At 40.6% G+C, this 18,945-nt stretch overlaps 1 protein-coding gene across 1 annotated transcript in view; it reads left to right on the forward strand.

The window, feature by feature from the left end:
• DHX15 (DEAH (Asp-Glu-Ala-His) box helicase 15) overlaps positions 1 to 5,408 on the forward strand; it is a 99,191-nt gene extending 93,783 nt beyond the window's left edge. Inside the window, exons 14-15 of the mRNA XM_009319896.1 lie at positions 3,487 to 3,656; positions 4,844 to 5,408. Coding sequence (XP_009318171.1) covers positions 3,487 to 3,656; positions 4,844 to 4,961 — 288 coding nt within the window. The 3' untranslated portion in view covers positions 4,962 to 5,408. The remainder of the gene's footprint in view (positions 1 to 3,486; positions 3,657 to 4,843) is intronic.
• Positions 5,409 to 18,945: the final 13,537 nt, after the last annotated feature.

The following is an 18,945-nucleotide window of genomic DNA, read 5'->3' on the forward strand; positions in this document are numbered from 1 at the left end:
CTCTACAACTACCTGAAAGGAGGCTGTAGCGAGGTGGGTGTTGGTCTCTTCTCTCAAGTAACAAGTGATAGGAGGAGGGGAAATGGCCTCAAGTTGCGCCAGGGGAGGTTTAGATTGGACACGAGGAAAAATTTCTTTACTGAAAGAGTGGTTAAACATTGGAAGAGGCTGCCCAGGGAAGTGGTTGAGTCACCATCCCTGGAAGTATTTAAAAGACGTGAAGATGAGGTGCTTCGGGACATGGTTTAGTGGGCGTGGTGGTGTTGGGTTGATGGTTGGAATCGATCTTAGAGGTCTTTTCCAACCTTAATGATTCTATGATTCTGTGATTCTATTCCTGCTTTTGCCCTTTCAAGTGCATTTGGATTTACAGTGGTTTGACATGTTTGACTAAAGGCTCCTGGTTGGGCCCTCTAGGTTCAATGACATGATAGATAATAAATAAGCACTGCACACTGGAAATTTCAGGTGAGGGTGTGTCATTCTTAATAAAACTGTGACATCATTGAAACATCTGTTATGAGCACTTGAACCAAGACCTTTTCTTATGGTGTCATGTGCCATGGTGGCCACTGTTCCCATGTGAGTTTGTCACGTTGATAAAAGCATTGTAAGTGTCTCTAAATCCTCAGCAGGTGGGCTTTCTCAGCCTGCAGAGTAACCTGTTGCAGAGATGCATGGGCTGGCTTGGCTCTTCATGGTCCTTTTAGGGTCATGTTTGTATAGCTCCTTATCTCTTGTAGTCAATAGGGTTAATAGCTTTTCCCTCCATTTGCAGCCCCATTCTTTGTTCAGGTAGCCTAATTCACAAATGTTTTATACTAGTACACGACAATTCCTTGATGATCTCAGGGTTCATGGGTGTTCCCTAGTGTCTTGCTTACTACCACTACTCATTGAAAAATGAACCCATTTCGTAGATGTGCTTTGTAAGATTCTGTGGTTTCTGTGGAAGCTCGTGCTTTTTATACTCTGAGCCTCACGGAATGGTTGAGGTTGGAAGGGACCTCTACCTCTGGAGGACATCTGGCTCAACCACCACTACATTGTATTTTACAGGCACTGGAATTGGTTGCATGCCAGGGGTTCAAAGGAGCGTAAGTGTATATGCTGCCTCCCATGTGTCCTTGTTTGCTCCCTTATGTCAGCCTTGGTGCTTGCCTGAGCACGTTCTAAATTCTTTTAGCATAGTGGTCTGGCAAACCACTTACACCTTCAGAGAAGAAGCAGGACTGGCTCTCTGTCAGCTGTGCTGAAACAGCTCAGGCCAGGAGGGAGCAGGAAAATGCAGTAGCTGACTGTTAGATCATCATTGCTTGCTGTGGAGCCATACCTTCGCTCTGCATATTTCATTATAGACTGTCGCCATTACTGAACCTGGAATTCTTTGCCGGTCTGTGTGCTAACAAGCATACGTAACAGAAACATCTAGTTAGGATAAATACTGTAGCTCAATGTTAGCTCAGGATCGAAATAAGTTACAATAGTATGTAACCACTTAAAGGTGACTTATCCCTGATACCCACGTTCTAAGGAAACGCTTTTTTCTTAATTGGGGTTATTCCAGTTCCTGTCCTTCCCAGGAAATTAAGAGCTAACTGTACTTTGCTGTAGCATTTCTTCTTTGAGTATGCTTATCTAGTTATTTTAGAATCTTTTTACTTAGTTCAGAATTATACAAAGTAAACAAGAAATACTACTCTTTACTATCATTATAAATGACATGGAAAAGGAAATTGTATGTATTTGGGAAAGCTAGATGATAAGACTTTACTATTTTAATACATCTGAATGAGACTGAGGTGCTAAAGGTAAATTGTACTGTCTTAAGTTTAACAGCGCAGTGTTTTCTAGAATGAAACCTAAATAAATGAATTGTTCTGTCCTTTTATAGGAAGAACAGAAACAGCATCCAAATATTTTTGTACGCATGCTTTACTTTTGATCTGAAAAATGAAATTAATGTTAAAAAAATACTTCCTTAAAAAAAAGCATAATCCCACAGCAACATATGTGCTGTGATTGTGCTAGATCTGTGACATGAATTTCTAGTCTAGTCTGGTTTGCAGCTATACTGCTATTTAATTTTGCAAACTTTGGATTGAGTTGGATGAAATTAAGCCTAAATCATTACAGACAGTGCACTGTTAATCTCTATTTCAAAGAGCCTCTGTTGGCTCCCCAGACTTAAAGTAAAGTAGCAGTGTAATCTCTAAAATCTTGGGTGAAAAGATTTGCGGACTATTGAAATACTTTGTTTCACTCCTCAAACATGTTCTGGATATTAATGTCATAAAATATAAAAGAGAAGCACGCTCTACTCAAAATAAGGAATTTGTTACTAAGGAGATATTTTGACTTAAAATTTGAGGTAGCTATTGCTTTAAAAATCCTGGGATTTTAATCTAGCAGATGGAATTTACCTTTGACTAGGCAAAAAAAAAAAAAAGGTGAGATATGCCTAGGAATTAAGAAATCAAGCAAGTACGCAGTCTATGTTAGAGGAAAGCAGCTAACGATGATCTAATTAAAAATGTGTCTTTCAGACATTTTTCGGCCATTGTCCGTTCTGCTTAATCTTTTTACAGTATTTTTGTGTATGTGTATATGTAATGAACTAAGTACTGCGGTCATCTTGAACTACCAGCATCAAAAGGTTAATTTTAGTTAGCTGTCCTGTTAGATTAACTCTTCTTACCAAGGATATCCTTCTAAGGATAACTGTCTGCTTTACCAAATCTTAATGAGCTAGGTATCAGAGCATCTCAGCCGAGGTAGGCATTATTCGCTTTCACAGAGCAAGCAGCTTGGTCAGAGGGAGGTTAATTGATTTTCACCAAGGTCACAGCAGCAGTGTGTTGCTGAACCTACATTTTCCAGCTCTGAAGCTCATGCTGTAACGAGACTTCTGATTTCTGACATACCAAACTTCCCATTCTTACTGGATTGACATATTTTTTCCAGGTCCATGGTGTGAGAGGATTTGCAGAATAATACCCGCATCAGTAAAATTACTGCTGAAACACCGCGCTAATAAAAACCTGAAAGGGTAACACTGCAGCTTACCGGTCCCACAGTAGCTACTGCAGCGAAGTGCTTGAGGCAGATGCCTGTAGTAGACAACAGTTGACTCTGTGTGATGTTACGAACCTGTACGATACTCCCTTCCAATACTTCTGTTTGCATTGTTGCTGTTCTCATAATGGTTCTTCTCTTTGGGTATTAACTATTTTTGTACGTTGTTTGAATTGTATATTATAATATACACTTACATGGCGGTCAGCAGAAACATCTGGCATCTTGATTGTGTCTATTAAAAAAAAACAAACAAAACCCTGAATCATTGAAGTGGTCGAGTAATGTGCCAAACTTAGACGAGATTTGAAAGTTGGGGTAGTATATTTTGTATAGAACACTTAACAGTCAGCTTGAAATCACTTCAGTTAAAAATTGCCTGTGGTAATGGAAGAATGTCTTTTCACCTAGGTGGCACATTTGGAACGAACAGGGCATTACTTGACAGTAAAAGATAACCAGGTGGTGCAGTTGCATCCTTCCACTGTTCTTGATCACAAACCAGAATGGGTGCTCTACAATGAGTTTGTCCTTACAACAAAGAATTACATCCGGACATGTACAGACATCAAGCCAGAATGGTAAGCCAGAAGTCTTCAAACAGTCATAACCTTCTGCAAAACTCTTGGGGTTTTTTTGGCCTTTTTAAATTGAGGTCCTTTCACTTCTCCTGAAGCTAATACTGTTAAAATGGTTTGGGGAATGGCAATGGCATGGACTTGAGATCTTGTAGATGACTAAAAGTTCTCTTTGTGGATACGTGTTTCTGTTGGTGGGAGTTGTGTGTAAAACTTGGGTGCCCAGCCTCTGTGTGCAGTGCGCAGAGAGGTGCTTGACTTAAAACTGGTTACTTTAGTAAGCCTGTTGGGAAGGAGCTGCTTGGAGATGCTCGGTTTGGGGATACGTCCTAGCACCCGGGTGTGTACCTATGTTAAGAGTAGATGCCTCTGTTCTCAAGATCTAGGACCTCTCTTGGCAGTAGGTGTCTTAATTTTTCCAGAAGGCTCTGAACAGGATGCAGTGCTTTCTTAAAATATGAAGGAGAGAGGTGGTAATACTGGTACAACCTGCCTCGTCACAGTATTTATTAGCCAATAGAGTGCATATCAACGAAATCAGAGGCCTGATCCTCTGCAGACAAGCAGAGATCTGCATTGTCTTGCCCATCTTTAAGGTTGTACTTAGACTGCCAAGTTGTAAGCTGTTGTGCCGAAGGAGTTTAAAGATTCATAAGCCGGAAAACTGTATATATACATTGTCTGTAGTATTTTAATGGAAAATAGGTGTTTGAATCCTTCCTTAGAAGTCTTTTTCTGAACAGGCACTGTGTAGCCTTGTGGGAGTGGGATCCTATGGCCTTGGTTGCATTTTTAAGCTTAAAAGAGCTAAGGCTGAACTGCAGTCTTGCACCAGCTGGTGTTTAGGTGGGCTTCTGTGGCCTGTGGACTTGGACGTTAAGCAGAGGACATGACTGTAGGGGCTACTGTGGCATGTCCTGAAGCAGCAGTGCGGGTCTCTAAGGATCATATGGCCGAACAGGAGCGTCTCGCTAGACTCGAGCGCGTGCTTTATTGCTTTGGACTTGGGCACTTGCACAGGATGGGACCGAGATGTAAACCTGTGTGCGTGCGTGTAAACTTTCATTAATCTTGGCATCGCAGAATGAGCTGAAAATAATGGATAACCTTTGTTTCCCGCAGTTGAAGAATTTCTGTAGGATGCATCTTAAAGTTTGAGTATTAGTAACAAACTTTTCCTTTTTTGACAGGCTGGTGAAAATTGCCCCTCAATATTATGACATGAGCAATTTTCCACAGTGTGAAGCAAAGAGACAGTTGGATCGCATCATTGCCAAACTTCAGTCCAAGGAATACTCGCAGTACTGAATTTATGCTTTGAACTGAAGTTATTCAGAGGACAGCTTTAAGAGATGAAAGGATTCAAAGTTCAAGTTGTGCTCTTCACTTTGGTTCAATAATGGCCTTTATTTGAAAGCTTTTTAATTTTTCTTTACAGTAAATATTCCATTCTGATTTCATAAATTAAACATTTATGCCTCCCTTTTGTGTTGACACTGTAGCTCATACTGGAAAAGCTGATCAATGTTTTGCAGTTTATTGAAAGTAGTTCTATATATAACAATGTTATAAGCATTTCTTTAGAAATGGTTGAAAATGCTTCTAAAAATGTGATTATCGACCATGGTATGCATGATCGTTGTAATTGTTGACATTCCTTTTAGAAGTTGTGAAATGTTACAACTTGTGCTTATGTAGACACAATCTTCAGCTTCAGTACAAAGGTACTGACTTCAATAAAGTCTATTTATACTATTTTTTTGCCACAGTATGTCAGTATTTCTATTGTTCTGATCAAAATGTGAGAAGCCATTTAGTCTCCCATTAAACTGCTGTTTTATTGACACAGCAGTAGTTTAATACTTTAAAAGCTTAAGCCACCGCAATTACGGTGACATCAATGTAATACACACAATGTTGATCCCTTGCAAACCTGTTTAATTTATGTATGAAACTGGTTTAAAAATGAAATGCATGCAGAGTTTTTTTGGAGAATGCTTTCTTCAGACACGCTCCTAGATATCTCTTGGACAGACTGTAGTAACATGTCCTGTAAAGTGAAGTGTCTGTGGCCGGTTAGAAATCGCCCTGCTGGGCAGTGGTCAGATACAGTTTGAGATCAACACAAATAATACTTAAGTGACAGTGTAGGTCAAATCACATAGCACCATTGTCATTTTGTAGTGATTTTTAGTGAAATACGACTTGACAGCATTTTGAATTTGGGAAAGGTAATCCCATGTGGAATTTATAGTAAGATCTGGATCAGAGGGCTGGAGCAGCTCTCCTGTGAGGACAGGCTGAGGCAGTTGGGGGTGTTCAGCCTGGAGAAGAGAAGGCTCTGGGGACACCTTACGGCAGCCTTCCAGTACCTGAAGGGGGCCTACAAGAAAGCTGGAGGGGGACTTTTTACAAGGGCATGTAGTGATATAGGATGGGGGTAATGGCTCTAAACTGAAAGAGGGTAGATTTAGATTAGATATGAGGAAGAAATTCTTCACTGTGAGGGTGGTGAGGCACTGGAACTGGTTGCCCAGAGAAGTTGTGGATGCCCCATCCCTGGAAGTGTTCAAGGCCGGGTTGGACGGGGCTTTGAGCAACCTGGTCTAGTGGAAGGTGTCCCTGCCCACGGCAGGGGGGTTGGAACTAGATGATCTTTAAGGTCCCTTCCAACCCAAACCATTCTGTGACTCTCTGATTTAACATATTTGGCCAGATTTCAGCTTTTCCTCTCCCTGAGATTTAGTCTTTCTGGCAAAGAGGAGCTGGAGCAGCTCTTGCTGAAACAGGTTCCCCTAGAACGGGAACTGTGTGCTGTTGTGCTGTAAGGCTGAACCAAAAATAGGTTATGCTTGGAGAGCTGGCAACTAACCTCAGTTATAAGACTAATCTTAAGCACTGATGTTTAGGTATCCTATTTAAATCATAGCAGTTGGCTACAAAATTACTTGGAATCAAGTAACTTGAGGATTCTCCTCTAATTCCAACTTTTTTTCTAAAATGCCATCTATGAGGGGGAGTGGAGAAGTTCTGAAAACTTTTTTTTTGGTTAGCAATGAAAACAGTCTTGTGAAAGAAAACATGTCTGAAGGTGAAAATTTAAATGAATTTATAATACACAGCGGGACTTGTGAGTCTGCCCCAAGTTTGATAAGCAAGGGAGGGAGTGGGGGATCTCCCCGTCTTCAGGCGTTGTGGGATGGGTCTGGACTTCCCTGCCCTGTGAAATTTTCAGTAGCGAGGAGGGGGAGGTTGGCTCTTCAGAAAATGTTGAACTGCATTAAGTTTTTTCTGACTGCAGTTACAAGAGGTTTTATTTAAAAGATGAGGATCCCGAATTTAAACAGTTTGATTTCAAACTAGTATTCCTAAACATACAAATGTTTGTTTTACGAATTCCTGCTCTAGGATAACTCGAGTTCAGCATTTGGGTTTCATGATGGCTTGCTTATCGTCCGTCTGGAGGGCGAGGGAGCTACTTTGTGCAGTGGTGAAGAACGGCTGCTCCCCAGGTACAAATGTCTCTGGTATTCACGTGCAGCCTTCAGCTAACTGGTGTAGAGCCGCCTTCCGTTCGACTTTTCCTAGGTATGGCAAGGTCCACGAACGCAGCCAATTCTCAGCATGAAATCCCTGGAGGACCCCAGAGCCAGCTGGCATACACTGCAGTAGCTTTGGTACTTGTGAATGGGGGAGCAGATGGCTACGGCTGTGAGTGGAACTTGAGACGGGAGAGGCTTTGGCCTGGTTTTCTTTTTTTCTTCTTTTAATTGTCATACCCACAAACTCAGCTTGGGCCTTGACAGCCAACCTGGGATCTCTCTCTCTCCTCTATCTTGGCTACCAGGAATGCAAATACTACAGGCCGAATTAATGTCCTCTGACAGCTGTGCAAGCCTGCCATGGTCCCATTAAGTCAGTGACACCTGTGCAATCCACCCAAAGGTGCTGGGGTGCACCTGTGTCACTGGCTTAATTGGAAGGCTGTTGGGTGTGCCAGCTGCCACCGGGGACAGAGCGGGCCCAGTGCCCTCTCCCCTCCTGGCAGTGGGAGCGCGAGCTATGGGAAGCAGCTTGGCTCTTGGGATCCCACTGGGATCTGGGGGCTAGCGCTTCGAGGAGGTACTGAAGCTTAAGCGCCTTGGGAACCTAGCGGGTTTGATACTTGCGTGACGCTTGTATATGTCATCATCATTCCCTGGAAAACACTTTTCTTACTGCAGAACTGACAAGCAAGGCACTTGCAATACTTCAGTTTAGGACTGAAGCGTTCTCTCATGCTGGACTGTGTGTGCTAAATATACGGTTGTTCCTTCACGAGCGATCACGTAGTGGAGCATGGCCCCGGGGTTGGAGCGGGGAAGCTCAGTGTCTTTGTGCAGGCATCGTGCAATCGCTGTTCTGCATGGTACTGATTCCTAACAACTGAGAATATTTCGGGGTTTGGGGCACTAACATACAGCATAGGCTCACTGAAATCACTGTGGACGCCTTAGAGTTACTGCAAATTTCACTTTTTTTTTTTAAAGATGTAATTTTAGAGCCATACAGCAGTGGGAAGGGAGCAAGTTACCTGCGAAATAACTGGCCCTCTCTGGAGAAGTAATGAAAGGGACAGCATGGCTTCCTGGAGAAAGACGTTTTCTAGGTCCTAAGGGGAAACAGGGAACCTCTTCGTAACTACAGTTATCTCAGGGATACAACAGATGCAGGCAGAATAACTTGGTTTTGAGAATAGCCCTGGTTTTTCTTAAGTGTTGAAAGGTAAAACCTCATTCCCATTTTTCTGGTGGAAAAACTGCCAAAAAAGGTTGTCTAGAGAAACAAAAGGAGACCAAGAAGGAGGTGTAGGCATGAGGCGGCTTTATGAGTGTGTGAAGGTCACTGCCTCCCTCTTAGAACAGTTGAAAACACCCGCAGTCCTGCTCGTTGTCATCAGAGCTTTGGTTTTGGCTGCTTAGACTGCAGTAAATGGGGGAAAAGTTGGAAATTGCAAAATACACAGGCGTTCGCTTATGTCACACAGAAATTCAGCTTCCCCTGCATTTTCTGTGGAATGCCACAGCTGACTAAAAGACCCTGTGGCACTTTCCGCTGGTTTGTGGAGTGAGGGATCCTGAATAAAGCACATCAGCTGCCCTGACCAACTTCAGCTGTTGGCTCTTCTGCCGTGTTCCCTGCCTTACTGATGTTGCTTCAGAGCATTCAAACTACTAGCTAGTCTGTTAGGGTGTACGCACCTTTATTCTGGAGTACTGAGGAATTGCTCCCTTCGGATTAGTTGGTTGTCTGCTTTGGAACAATCTGAAAGGAAAAGCAATGCTTTGTTTACTTACAGTGAATTTTTTTTTTTACCAGAGGAATTCTGGTGTTTTTTGAAAATACGTGGTTTGTATAAAATAAACTATTTATAGTGTGGGACTTTTGAAAATATAGAATGGATTAGATGATAGGAGAATAGTACTAAGCGGAAGGAGTATATTTTTTGAGAAGAGGAGAGTCTTCCATCTTAATCGTGCTTCTATATAATACCTCAAAGCAGTAAAGGGCTAATATTGATGTGAGGTCGTAACTATGTTTAGGTTTGTTAGATACAGAGGTAGTTACTGACGACTGAGTACACAAAACTGTGTTTAGGTACATAGCTATTAACGTTACAGAGGCATGAAGAAGCGACCAGTTATACTGTGTTTAGACTTGTAGGGATTTTCTAGCATTTAGAGTTTTTGTCAGAGAAAAGAATAAATGGTGATGTCATGCTTCGCTATGTCCTGATGTCATAAAAAACCCCGAACTCTTGCTTTTGGGAGATCTGTATATATACCCCAGTGCAAAAGAAAGTTCCTTTTGGGGTTACAGGAATGTATTAATTTGTTGTACCTGTATTCATTCACTGATGTTGAAGCGCTGTTGGTACAGGCCCGCCTGTGTTGAGATGTTCTGTATCCGTGTGGTCAGCTTTGCCTGACAGAGCCATACCACGATTTCTGATCACCTTCTCCCTTTTTGGATCAGGGCTTGTGGAATACCTTTAGTTCGTGACGTGTAGTTTTCAACCTGCACCGTGCGTATTACACAGTGCACCGTCCGGTATGCACAGTGCATATTGGAAGCTGCTCATTATTCGCCATAAGAAATGCAGCGTAAAGCAAAAATGCCGACATTAGCTTTCAGTACGTCGTTTCAAAAGATACCTTAATAAAAGTCAAAGGGCAAATAGTTTTCCTTCCATTCAGTCAACCTACAATTATTAATTTGTAATCAGATTGCTACAGTTTTCTTCATTTTCTGACAATTTAGCAGTAAAAAGTCATACCACACCATGATACTAGGAAGCAGAGAGTTGTATTCTAAAGTACGTGAATTCATTCACTTACTGTAATTTGTGAGGAATAGCCATTTATCTTGCTTTTAGAAAGCTGAAGGTTTTAATAATAAACATCTTTTACTATTGGACGTATAATCTTGTTTTGGTACTCTGACCTTTAAAATTATTTAACTTCAAGACTATGTATGGGACGTAAGATTTATGCGAAGCAGAGAGGGGAAAAATGATCTGCTTGGTCAACCTAGTTCATTTTTCTACTACTACATCTTATGCTGGTAGCTTTCTTTTGTGGTATGCTTCCTAGAACTGTTCCCATACAAAACCGGGCATTGGTCCCCAGTAATACAAACGTCAGATATTTTTGAGCTTTAAAACCAGGATGAAACCATTATCCGAGAGCTTTTGCCCCTCTTTTCGCTTTCCCTTTCGCGAATGACAAGCTTGGGCTGCCTCTAATTTGCACTGATGCAGTTGAGATAAGTGGTTGGCATCAAGGAGACCCCAGCTTCGGGTAGCAAGGGGTTAAACCGAATACAGTAACAGCAGTAAAATAACGTTCCTGTAGCAGCGGTAGCAGAGAGCTCTGCTGGTTGGAGGTGTTCTAATTTTGCAGTTTCAACTTGGATATGGTAGTTTCTCAGGAACACTGAATGTATGTTGGACAGATGATAAAGTAATTTTCACTTGTGTACATCTTGGCTCTGAGTGATTCTTTAAGCTTTTTCCAGCTATGAAAGCTATGCAGTAGTTACGTTGTATAGAAAAATAAAACACAGCGCAAATTAATGTTAATAATAAATACTCCCTGTTGCTCTAAACATGTATTATTTTGGGTTGGTCTTATTCTTTAAGCTAAAGTAGGCTCTTGCCTTCCATTTGAATTCAGTGTTTATTTTGTAAGTATATCACATTAACGTTTCTGGCCTCGTTGCTTCCAGCAGCATAAACAACAAACACTTAAGGCATTGAGCACTTCTCGGGCTCCACAGAGTGGAGGGCTGCTGGTGGACCTCTTTCCTGACTGCTTTGCGTATTTAAATATTCAGCCACGTAGTGAAACTGCTTCTGCTTAGATTAGTAACCAGTTTTATCCTCAAAAATACCAACCTTTTCAGCTTTAATGAAGATGCTAGTGTTTACTATCAAAATTCGTGGGTGATGTTAAAGAGTTACAAACTAGACTCCACCTTTCAAACCTTAGAATGGTATCTTTGAGGTAGTTTCAATTTTGCACGTTGAATATCAAGTAACTGATAAGGCTTTTACTGTGACAGCGATAGTATCGTTCTTTTAAAAACTTTAATGCACTGTGAACCTTTCCTGAAAGGCTTACAATTTGTACGGCGGCAGAAGGTTAAAAGCAGTGCGATTCACGGAATGTTTCTGAGCAGCTACCTGTCCAAGAGGATATTGACAGCTTTGTTCCAATGAGTTACTGGGTTACGCAATATAATGGAAGTAAACTTAAATTACCGCTACTTTTACATACTTTAAAAAAATAATTTGATTAAGAGCAGAAATCAAAGATAAGGCTTAGCAAGAATTTAAAATTCCAGTCTTAAATTATATATACCCTATTTGTTGAAAACGGGCATCTCATTTTCAGTAAATTTATGGACAATGAACAGTTTCCCCCTATGAGCAAACCGGTGTTAAAGAAAAATCCATGCAGGAATGGGAACAAGAACGTTAGAATATTTATTTCATTTTGGCTGTTAGATCGGGGCTGTGCTTTACGCAGCTCTTTTTTTGCTTTGAAGCTCCTTGTTGGACTCGCTGCTATGTAAATCCAAACACTCTATTCAAATGTCTGTTCTCTACATTCTCGAGCATCGTCAAATACGAGGTTAAACGGTGCTAGAGTTATGATTTTCCTGCAGCCTAGAGAAAATCCTGTTTGTTTTTGGAGGAGAATTATGGAAGGAAAAGTGAATAGGCAAATATTCAATTATATGAAATGGGTAATGGCCTACTTCATGATCTCCTCCATAATCATATTTGTTCGTCACACAGTAATTGCCTGCAATGAATATTATTTTTGCAAGTAAAGCTTAAGAATCCAACCGTTTGTAGTCCACTGGCTTGATCGGAGACTAATGTTTAGATCTCTCATTAGGTACAGTGAGGTTTCAGAAATTAATTTGCTTTTTTTAGCAGTCTCTTGATCAAACTAATCTGATTATAAAAACAACTTTATCAATGACGGCTGTCTAGACTCAGAACAGAACTTCCTAAATTAGCAACAGAGTCAGCAGCAAATCTTTGTTCTTACTGCTTCCAAAACTTCGACATTATAAAAGTAAAAATTTGCAGAGACATTCTAATTGCCTTCCATTGCATTCACTTTAACCTGCTTTAAGAAAAACGATTATTCTTCCCCTTGATTTTGGGCGACATGTATCAGAAAGGACATCTGCTTACAAGCTGCAATAGCATGTCTGGTACGAACGGCTGCCTAGGTTTTCTCCTAGTGAAGTTTGTTTTTATTAATTGGATCAAATAGGATGATGTCACCGAAGAAATCCAAAGTTAATGATCTGTCAAATCCCTTTGAAATATCTATCAATTATTTCTGAGGGTTTGCTGCCTCTTTGTGGTATTTCTTGTGTAAAAATGGAATTCTGTATCGATCAAAGCTTTTCTTGGGATTGTGCAAATGACAGTTAAATGCAATTTCCCCGAGTTCCACAGTGCGTGACTGGGAGTCTTTCTTCCTCCCTCCTCCACGTCCTACACACACGATACAGCGTATAGTGCCAAAGGAGCAGCCAAGTATTTTTTGAATGTCTGTAATATACTTTGTGATGATGAGGTGCTACTACTTTATCAATAAGCTTTGAATAATGTGCTGGACGGCAAAGCCTCTTATCTTTTTCATTATCTGAGTGATGACAAGAGATCTCATCGTACCTTTCAGTACATTCATTCTCAGACGACATCTTTACCATGATTGATAAAATAGTGGTGAGTCTACGCCATTTATATCACTCAGTATTTTGCTAATGATCTGAATGTACCCAGAAGCAGGCAGAATAGCTGTGGGTTTCTTCTCAGATGTAAAGATACTTACACTAGAGGCAGAGACTCATGACAGGCCAACCATCTTGATTCCTGCTAATGTGGGTTATTCTAGGAATTCCACCCCCCACCCCGCTTTGATTAGTTACTTCATATAGTTACTTCATAACTATAATCACAGAAGTCACAGAAACACAATCACAGAAATGTTATTTTGGGGAAATTATCTGATAGGGCTTTAGTAATTTATTTACATTGTTAATTGGTGGTGAGACTAAAAAAGTTATTAACTACCTTGTAAATTCATGCCTGCCTACATTTGAATGGCACGTATTCACTGGCTGTTATTTATAATTTTGGGGGTATTGAACTGATGGAGATTACTCATGTTGCAAAGCTGCTGGAAGGCCTGAACTAGGAATTAAATTATCATAGTGGCTTCATTTTGTTAACGGTCTCATTGAAAATATCTTGCTTGCAGGACAATCAAACTCATCAGTGTTCTGCTCTTCCACTTCAGCAGACAAAGTTTTAATCAGTGGCACACTTGATCTTGCAGAATTCAAGGAAAATAATTTCCTGCATTTTTGAGATGAGCAAAAATTCATGTAATCTAGCTTTTAAACTCCTGGCACTTTTTTTCCCCTTTCTTTTTGAATAATCAGTTTTACTTCATTCAGTTGCCTATTTCACCTAACTTCAATTATCAAGATGACCCAATGCTTAGATGGGATTAGCTCATGGATGAAGAGCAAGCAACTGAATCTGAACTCGGGCAAGGCAAATAATAGACTGATGGTGAGACCAAAACATTTTGAAAAACATACCGTTTTCTCTGAAGTTGTATATTTGCGATTGGTCTTTGCATTTAGATGGCTTTAGAGAACCTTGTTGTTTATTTCTGATGGTCTCACATAGCAACATTTACAAAAAAACCACTTTTCTACTGTCCTCTTTTTCTTGGAGCCGCCATCCTATCTTAGTGGTCAGTCATCTAGCTTCAGTCATCTTTTTAATCTTTTGGATGAAGCGCAACAGTGTATGCAATCTTCACCATCTAGCAAACTTATCAAAATGAGTTATGTTCCAGGTCTTTGTTTTTTTCTTCAAGACTCTTAACAGCCTGGACTCAGCTCTGGGATGAAGACCATGAGTGCCGAAGCCAGCGCCAGTTATTTCTTTGGTGTAACTGAACTTTCTGAAACAAGGGTAAAACTTGTCTGTGCAGTAACCGTAAGTACAAGATGGTATAACAAATTTCAACAGTAACTAATAATAATGTAGAATCTCACTACCTTCTGCTGTAATTGCAAGGACCATTTCTTCTGCCACCATATACAGAAAAGACTCCAACACACTACTGCTGCCTTTTCGGTGAGAGGAAGAAACAGCGGATGTTAGTCACCTAGCTTTGCATGCTGTTTGAAAGTATTCAGATATTACAGTGATAGTATACAATCATGTGAAGTATATTGGACATAACATAACAGAACTTTAGAAAAGCTGGCTCTGATAAATTCCTATACCACCACCGTTCAGTGGATGGAAAGTATCCATTTTCTGTATTTTGATCGATGACATTCAGTTTTCTGAATGCGATTTTCTTTCAGCAGAACCTTGTATTTTTTGAATGGTGGCATGTAATTGAAGTTTGGGATTGTTATTCCGGGATACTTTAGAAAAGCTGTATTTTGATTAATCTTGATCTGTTACGCTAATATTGGAAAATCTGCACATGTCGCTCTTCTGGTTGAGGCTGATGAATCCAATGTGCGGAAGCTGTTCTAGGAACGCCAGGTCTCTCAGGCAGCTTGGAACTGGGCTGTCTAGCCACGCGAAGGTGAAAAAAGTCATCTGGATTATAGCTAGAATACAGCAAGGAGCCAATGAAAAAAAGCAGAATGCTGAAATGGTGTTTTAAAGGTGACTGTGGCTGCTGTGTTCTATTCCACTGGTGGTTTCATTCTCAGTTATGCCTAATCTTACATTTTTGTATTATAGACACGAGTTACCTTGAAAGTTAAATAGAAACCTAAACTCTCTGGAATCTCCGCTTATTTCTGCTGTAAGTAGGTTTTTGCTCCTCTGGGGCTAATTGCTTTTATAAACATTGTCTAACAACGTTGCTTGACTTTTCCAAGGTCCTGGTACTTAAACTGTTGATCTCCTCAAATATTAAAAGGATGTAATACCTAGCTCCAGAGGTGTTCATAAAGCAAAATGAAATCATTTGATGGAAGGTGCTAAGGAAGCTTTAAAGTATTAGCCTAATAGAAAACCTATCAATGGACTTTTAAAGCCTTTCCTCTTCAATTTTTATGGACTGTCTTAATTGATTTTAAAAGGCCTTTACGCACTTATGAACAGGCTAAGTAGAAATATTCTTTTTTTTCACCTGCAAATAAGATACAGGCACAGCTTCTAACTTTATTTTAGAACATCTGATATTATAGGCTTTTGCACTGTGAGAAGGGATTTTCCACTAATGAAGTCTAGTAAAGTCGGGAATAAAAATACTTACATGTGTCTGCTAAGGCTGAAAACTTGGGGGGGGGGGCAAGTGACAATGGTGAATGAAAGAATAGTACCCATAAAACATTTTGAGGTATTTATAATCGCAAGCTTTAAAAATAGTGGGGACCACAGCACTCAGTTTAAATGGTACACTGATTATTGGAGGGACACTGAACTGCCTAAACAAAATGCACAGCCACAGACTATCACTTTGTGTTGTAGAATCTTAATTTAGAGGCTACAGCTGAGTTGAATTCTGATCCCCTTGGAACTGTTCTGATACAAATCTATCTGCTTACATGGAACATGTAAGTTGAAGATGAAATGTCTCTTCTGTCTCAAATTGTCCATATGCTTCTCAAACCAAAGACCTCTAGAAGCCTTGCTTTTCAGGGAATTTCTCAAGAGTTCACTCTGCGTAAAGAAAAGAAAGATGCGTTCATGATGCTCTGGCTTTTGCCTGTAGCAATGGGGTACGTTTACTCTTTGAGAGGTCTGTCCAAAAACTTGGCACTTGGTGATACCAAATCTGTTATTGGCTCAAACAGCAGTCCCTGGCCTTAGTCTTCTCTCTGTGCACCAGCCTCAGGGGAATGAGGATGTGCTGTCTGTGAGAAGACAGGACCAGCCTCAGTTTGAAAGCTTCACCCTGATTCACCTTATTCCCATACCAGACAGGCTTTGCAGGTAAAAAAAACCTCAAACACCAGCCCCCCCCCCCAAGAAAACAGTTTCTAGTTTATTTAATAGACTTTGAAAGTCTTTAAGCTGAAAACACAGAAGCAAAGAGCAAACCAAAGTAAATTCTAGACTGTATTGAACAAGATGCCTTTCTAGCTGCTTTGCTATCCTTTACCTAGTACTCTGGCACATCCTAACTGCACAGTATTATGCTGTGTGTGCCTCTGAAGAGATTTGAGTAATTTTCTCTGTTCCACCTGCACCAGGCCTCTTTCTCTCAGCACAGGTGGAGTATTAATGGTTATCCTGAGGTTACTTTTGTTATTCAAACATTTCCTGGATTTTGCTGTTTCTTCCATCCCTCATCAATCCATATGTTCCAAGTTTCTTACAAGAGTTTATTTTATTTTATCTTCACTTTACTCCTTCCTGCCTGCAGGACTGAATACACCTTAGCAGTATTCTGTGGAGCTGTTGGCACACTGGGATATTAGACAACGATTATTTGTGGATTTTATTATGTTTGGTTACACACTTCTAGTAATAGAAGTAGCATACAAAGTTTTTTGCTTCATCACCAACATCACAGTAACAATGATGTTAGCGTGCTAAATCATGCGATAGACAAATAGATTATTAGCCATTTCAGTAATGGCTGGTTGACTGAAAATATCTACAAATGGTCTGGAGGAGCAATACATAATGCTATAAATAAGTTTTCAGATCTTGTTTTGCTGCCAGCAGAAGTGTGCTCTGCAGAGGCCTTGAATAGGTTCTGAGTAGTTTGCAGCTATAAGAAAAGTCTACAGCTGGATCTCCATTAGAAACTGATCACTGTGCAATTAAGCTTAACCTCCTACCAATGATGCTCGCCCGGGGACAGCTCCCTGAACTTCAAATGAAGAGATTTTGAGCTAGGGCAAATGGTTAACAGCAGGATGAGGAACAACGTTTATTCAATCTATGTTCTACACAATCTATGAAAAAGATAAGAAAAAACCCAAACATTTAAGAACCCATAATCTGTTTTGAGACTTTTAAAGACTGTTGCATTGGAAGGGCAGATAGTATGTCCATTGCTGGAAGACAGGAAGCAGGGTAAATGCCACCTACTGAAGTGTATAAATACATCAGATATTAGGGGGGGAAAAAAAGTGAAAGAAAAGAAAAACAAAAAAGAAAAGGAGAAGAGTCCAAACTGTAGGATTTTCAGTTCAAAATGTAGGAACTTTGGTTCAAACCATAGAATTTTAGTGCAAACTTCACCTGAACAGCATAAATAGCTCAGAGGTCAGGCTATGCTGGAGTACAGATTCAGGATGGAATGCACTAAATATGAAGATGAAATGTGCAATGTCAAGTTGCTTAAAAGTTTAGAAGCGAGATGCTTTGAACGCTGACCCCTCAGAGGGAAGAGCAGAAAACAATTCAAGAAGGATGGTGAAGTAGAAAGGAATTTTATGCCTTAATTGTTGCTGTCTGAAAAGTTGAAATGAATCCTTAAATCACATGAAGTTTTGTGGGCCACTGATGAGCAGCCTTGACAGGCTGAAGTCTCTGAAGGAAAATACTGAAGCAATTTGAGAAACAAATCATTGTGGACATAGTGAACACCTTGTTTCTGATGTAGTTTCCATATTCTGTTGGTGGGAACCTTCCTGCTGTATTTTTACCTGGTTTAGGCCAGGATGAAAGGCTCTTTGACCTCGTATGGAACAGAGCTGCCTGTCACAAAGGTTCATCTGGATGATGAATTCAGGTATTCTTGGCTAGCCTTCCTTCAGACAAAGTCAACACATCAAAAAGCTGAGCTTCTGCTACACTCAGGTATGTTTCATGGTATTCCATGTTCATGCCACATTTGGAGACTGAAAAAAATAAGATTTCCTCAACAAATAGAATGGTCAAAGGATTCCACGGGTATTACTAAATGGTGGTTTCTTCCTTAAAATATCAGGTGAGGGGGAGTGAGGAGCTTCAGTGGGCTTTTGATCAGAGTTGTGGCAGAAAACTGTCTCTAGTCTTCTCCATTGACGGCTATGGGCTGTTATGAGCATGCCGTGTGCTGCTCAACAAACCACTGGCCCTCTCAGTTATGATTTGGAAGCAAAAATATTTTTTTAAATTAAAAACATACAATGTATTCTTATATGAAATAGAACAATTATTCTGAAAAAAATTACCACCTACATTATTTGCTTTCCATTTATAATTATCTGAGTTTTGTGATATCAATGTGAGCTGATGACGAAAGTGTTCCCCTTGTCAGAGGACCACACTGGAGGTGCTGGATATGCAATCAGGATAAGGAATACTCAAGGAACACGGTCAACGTAATCCAATCTATTTCCGCTAATTGTTCAGCAAACACTTTAAAATCATTATATTCAGTGCCACTTCGCTGTGTCCGATGAACAATTTGACGACGGCTTGTGGGCCGTCAGTTTTACTTTTCCGTACGACCGGGAAGGCTCCCTGCTGACCTGGGGCGCCTTTGCAGGGCGGCGTTGTCACCACGGCTGCGACAGGAGCAGGCGACTGGATGCACCGGCACGGGCGGGAGGGAAGTCACGTTGCCGGTGCCACTTCTGTGATCACGGACACGCTTAAAAAAAATTAAAAAATAAATTCCGGTTTTCTCCCGCTCCTTGAAAACGGGGTGCTGAGGAAAATTCCCCCCCCCCAAAAAAAAAAAAGGAAAGAGCGGGGGAAATTGTACCTGACGGATGGGGACTCGCTGACGACTCTGAG

Source organism: Pygoscelis adeliae, unplaced genomic scaffold, assembly GCF_000699105.1.
Source record: "Pygoscelis adeliae isolate BGI_AS28 unplaced genomic scaffold, ASM69910v1 Scaffold243, whole genome shotgun sequence".
Taxonomy (NCBI): Eukaryota; Metazoa; Chordata; class Aves; order Sphenisciformes; family Spheniscidae; genus Pygoscelis; species Pygoscelis adeliae.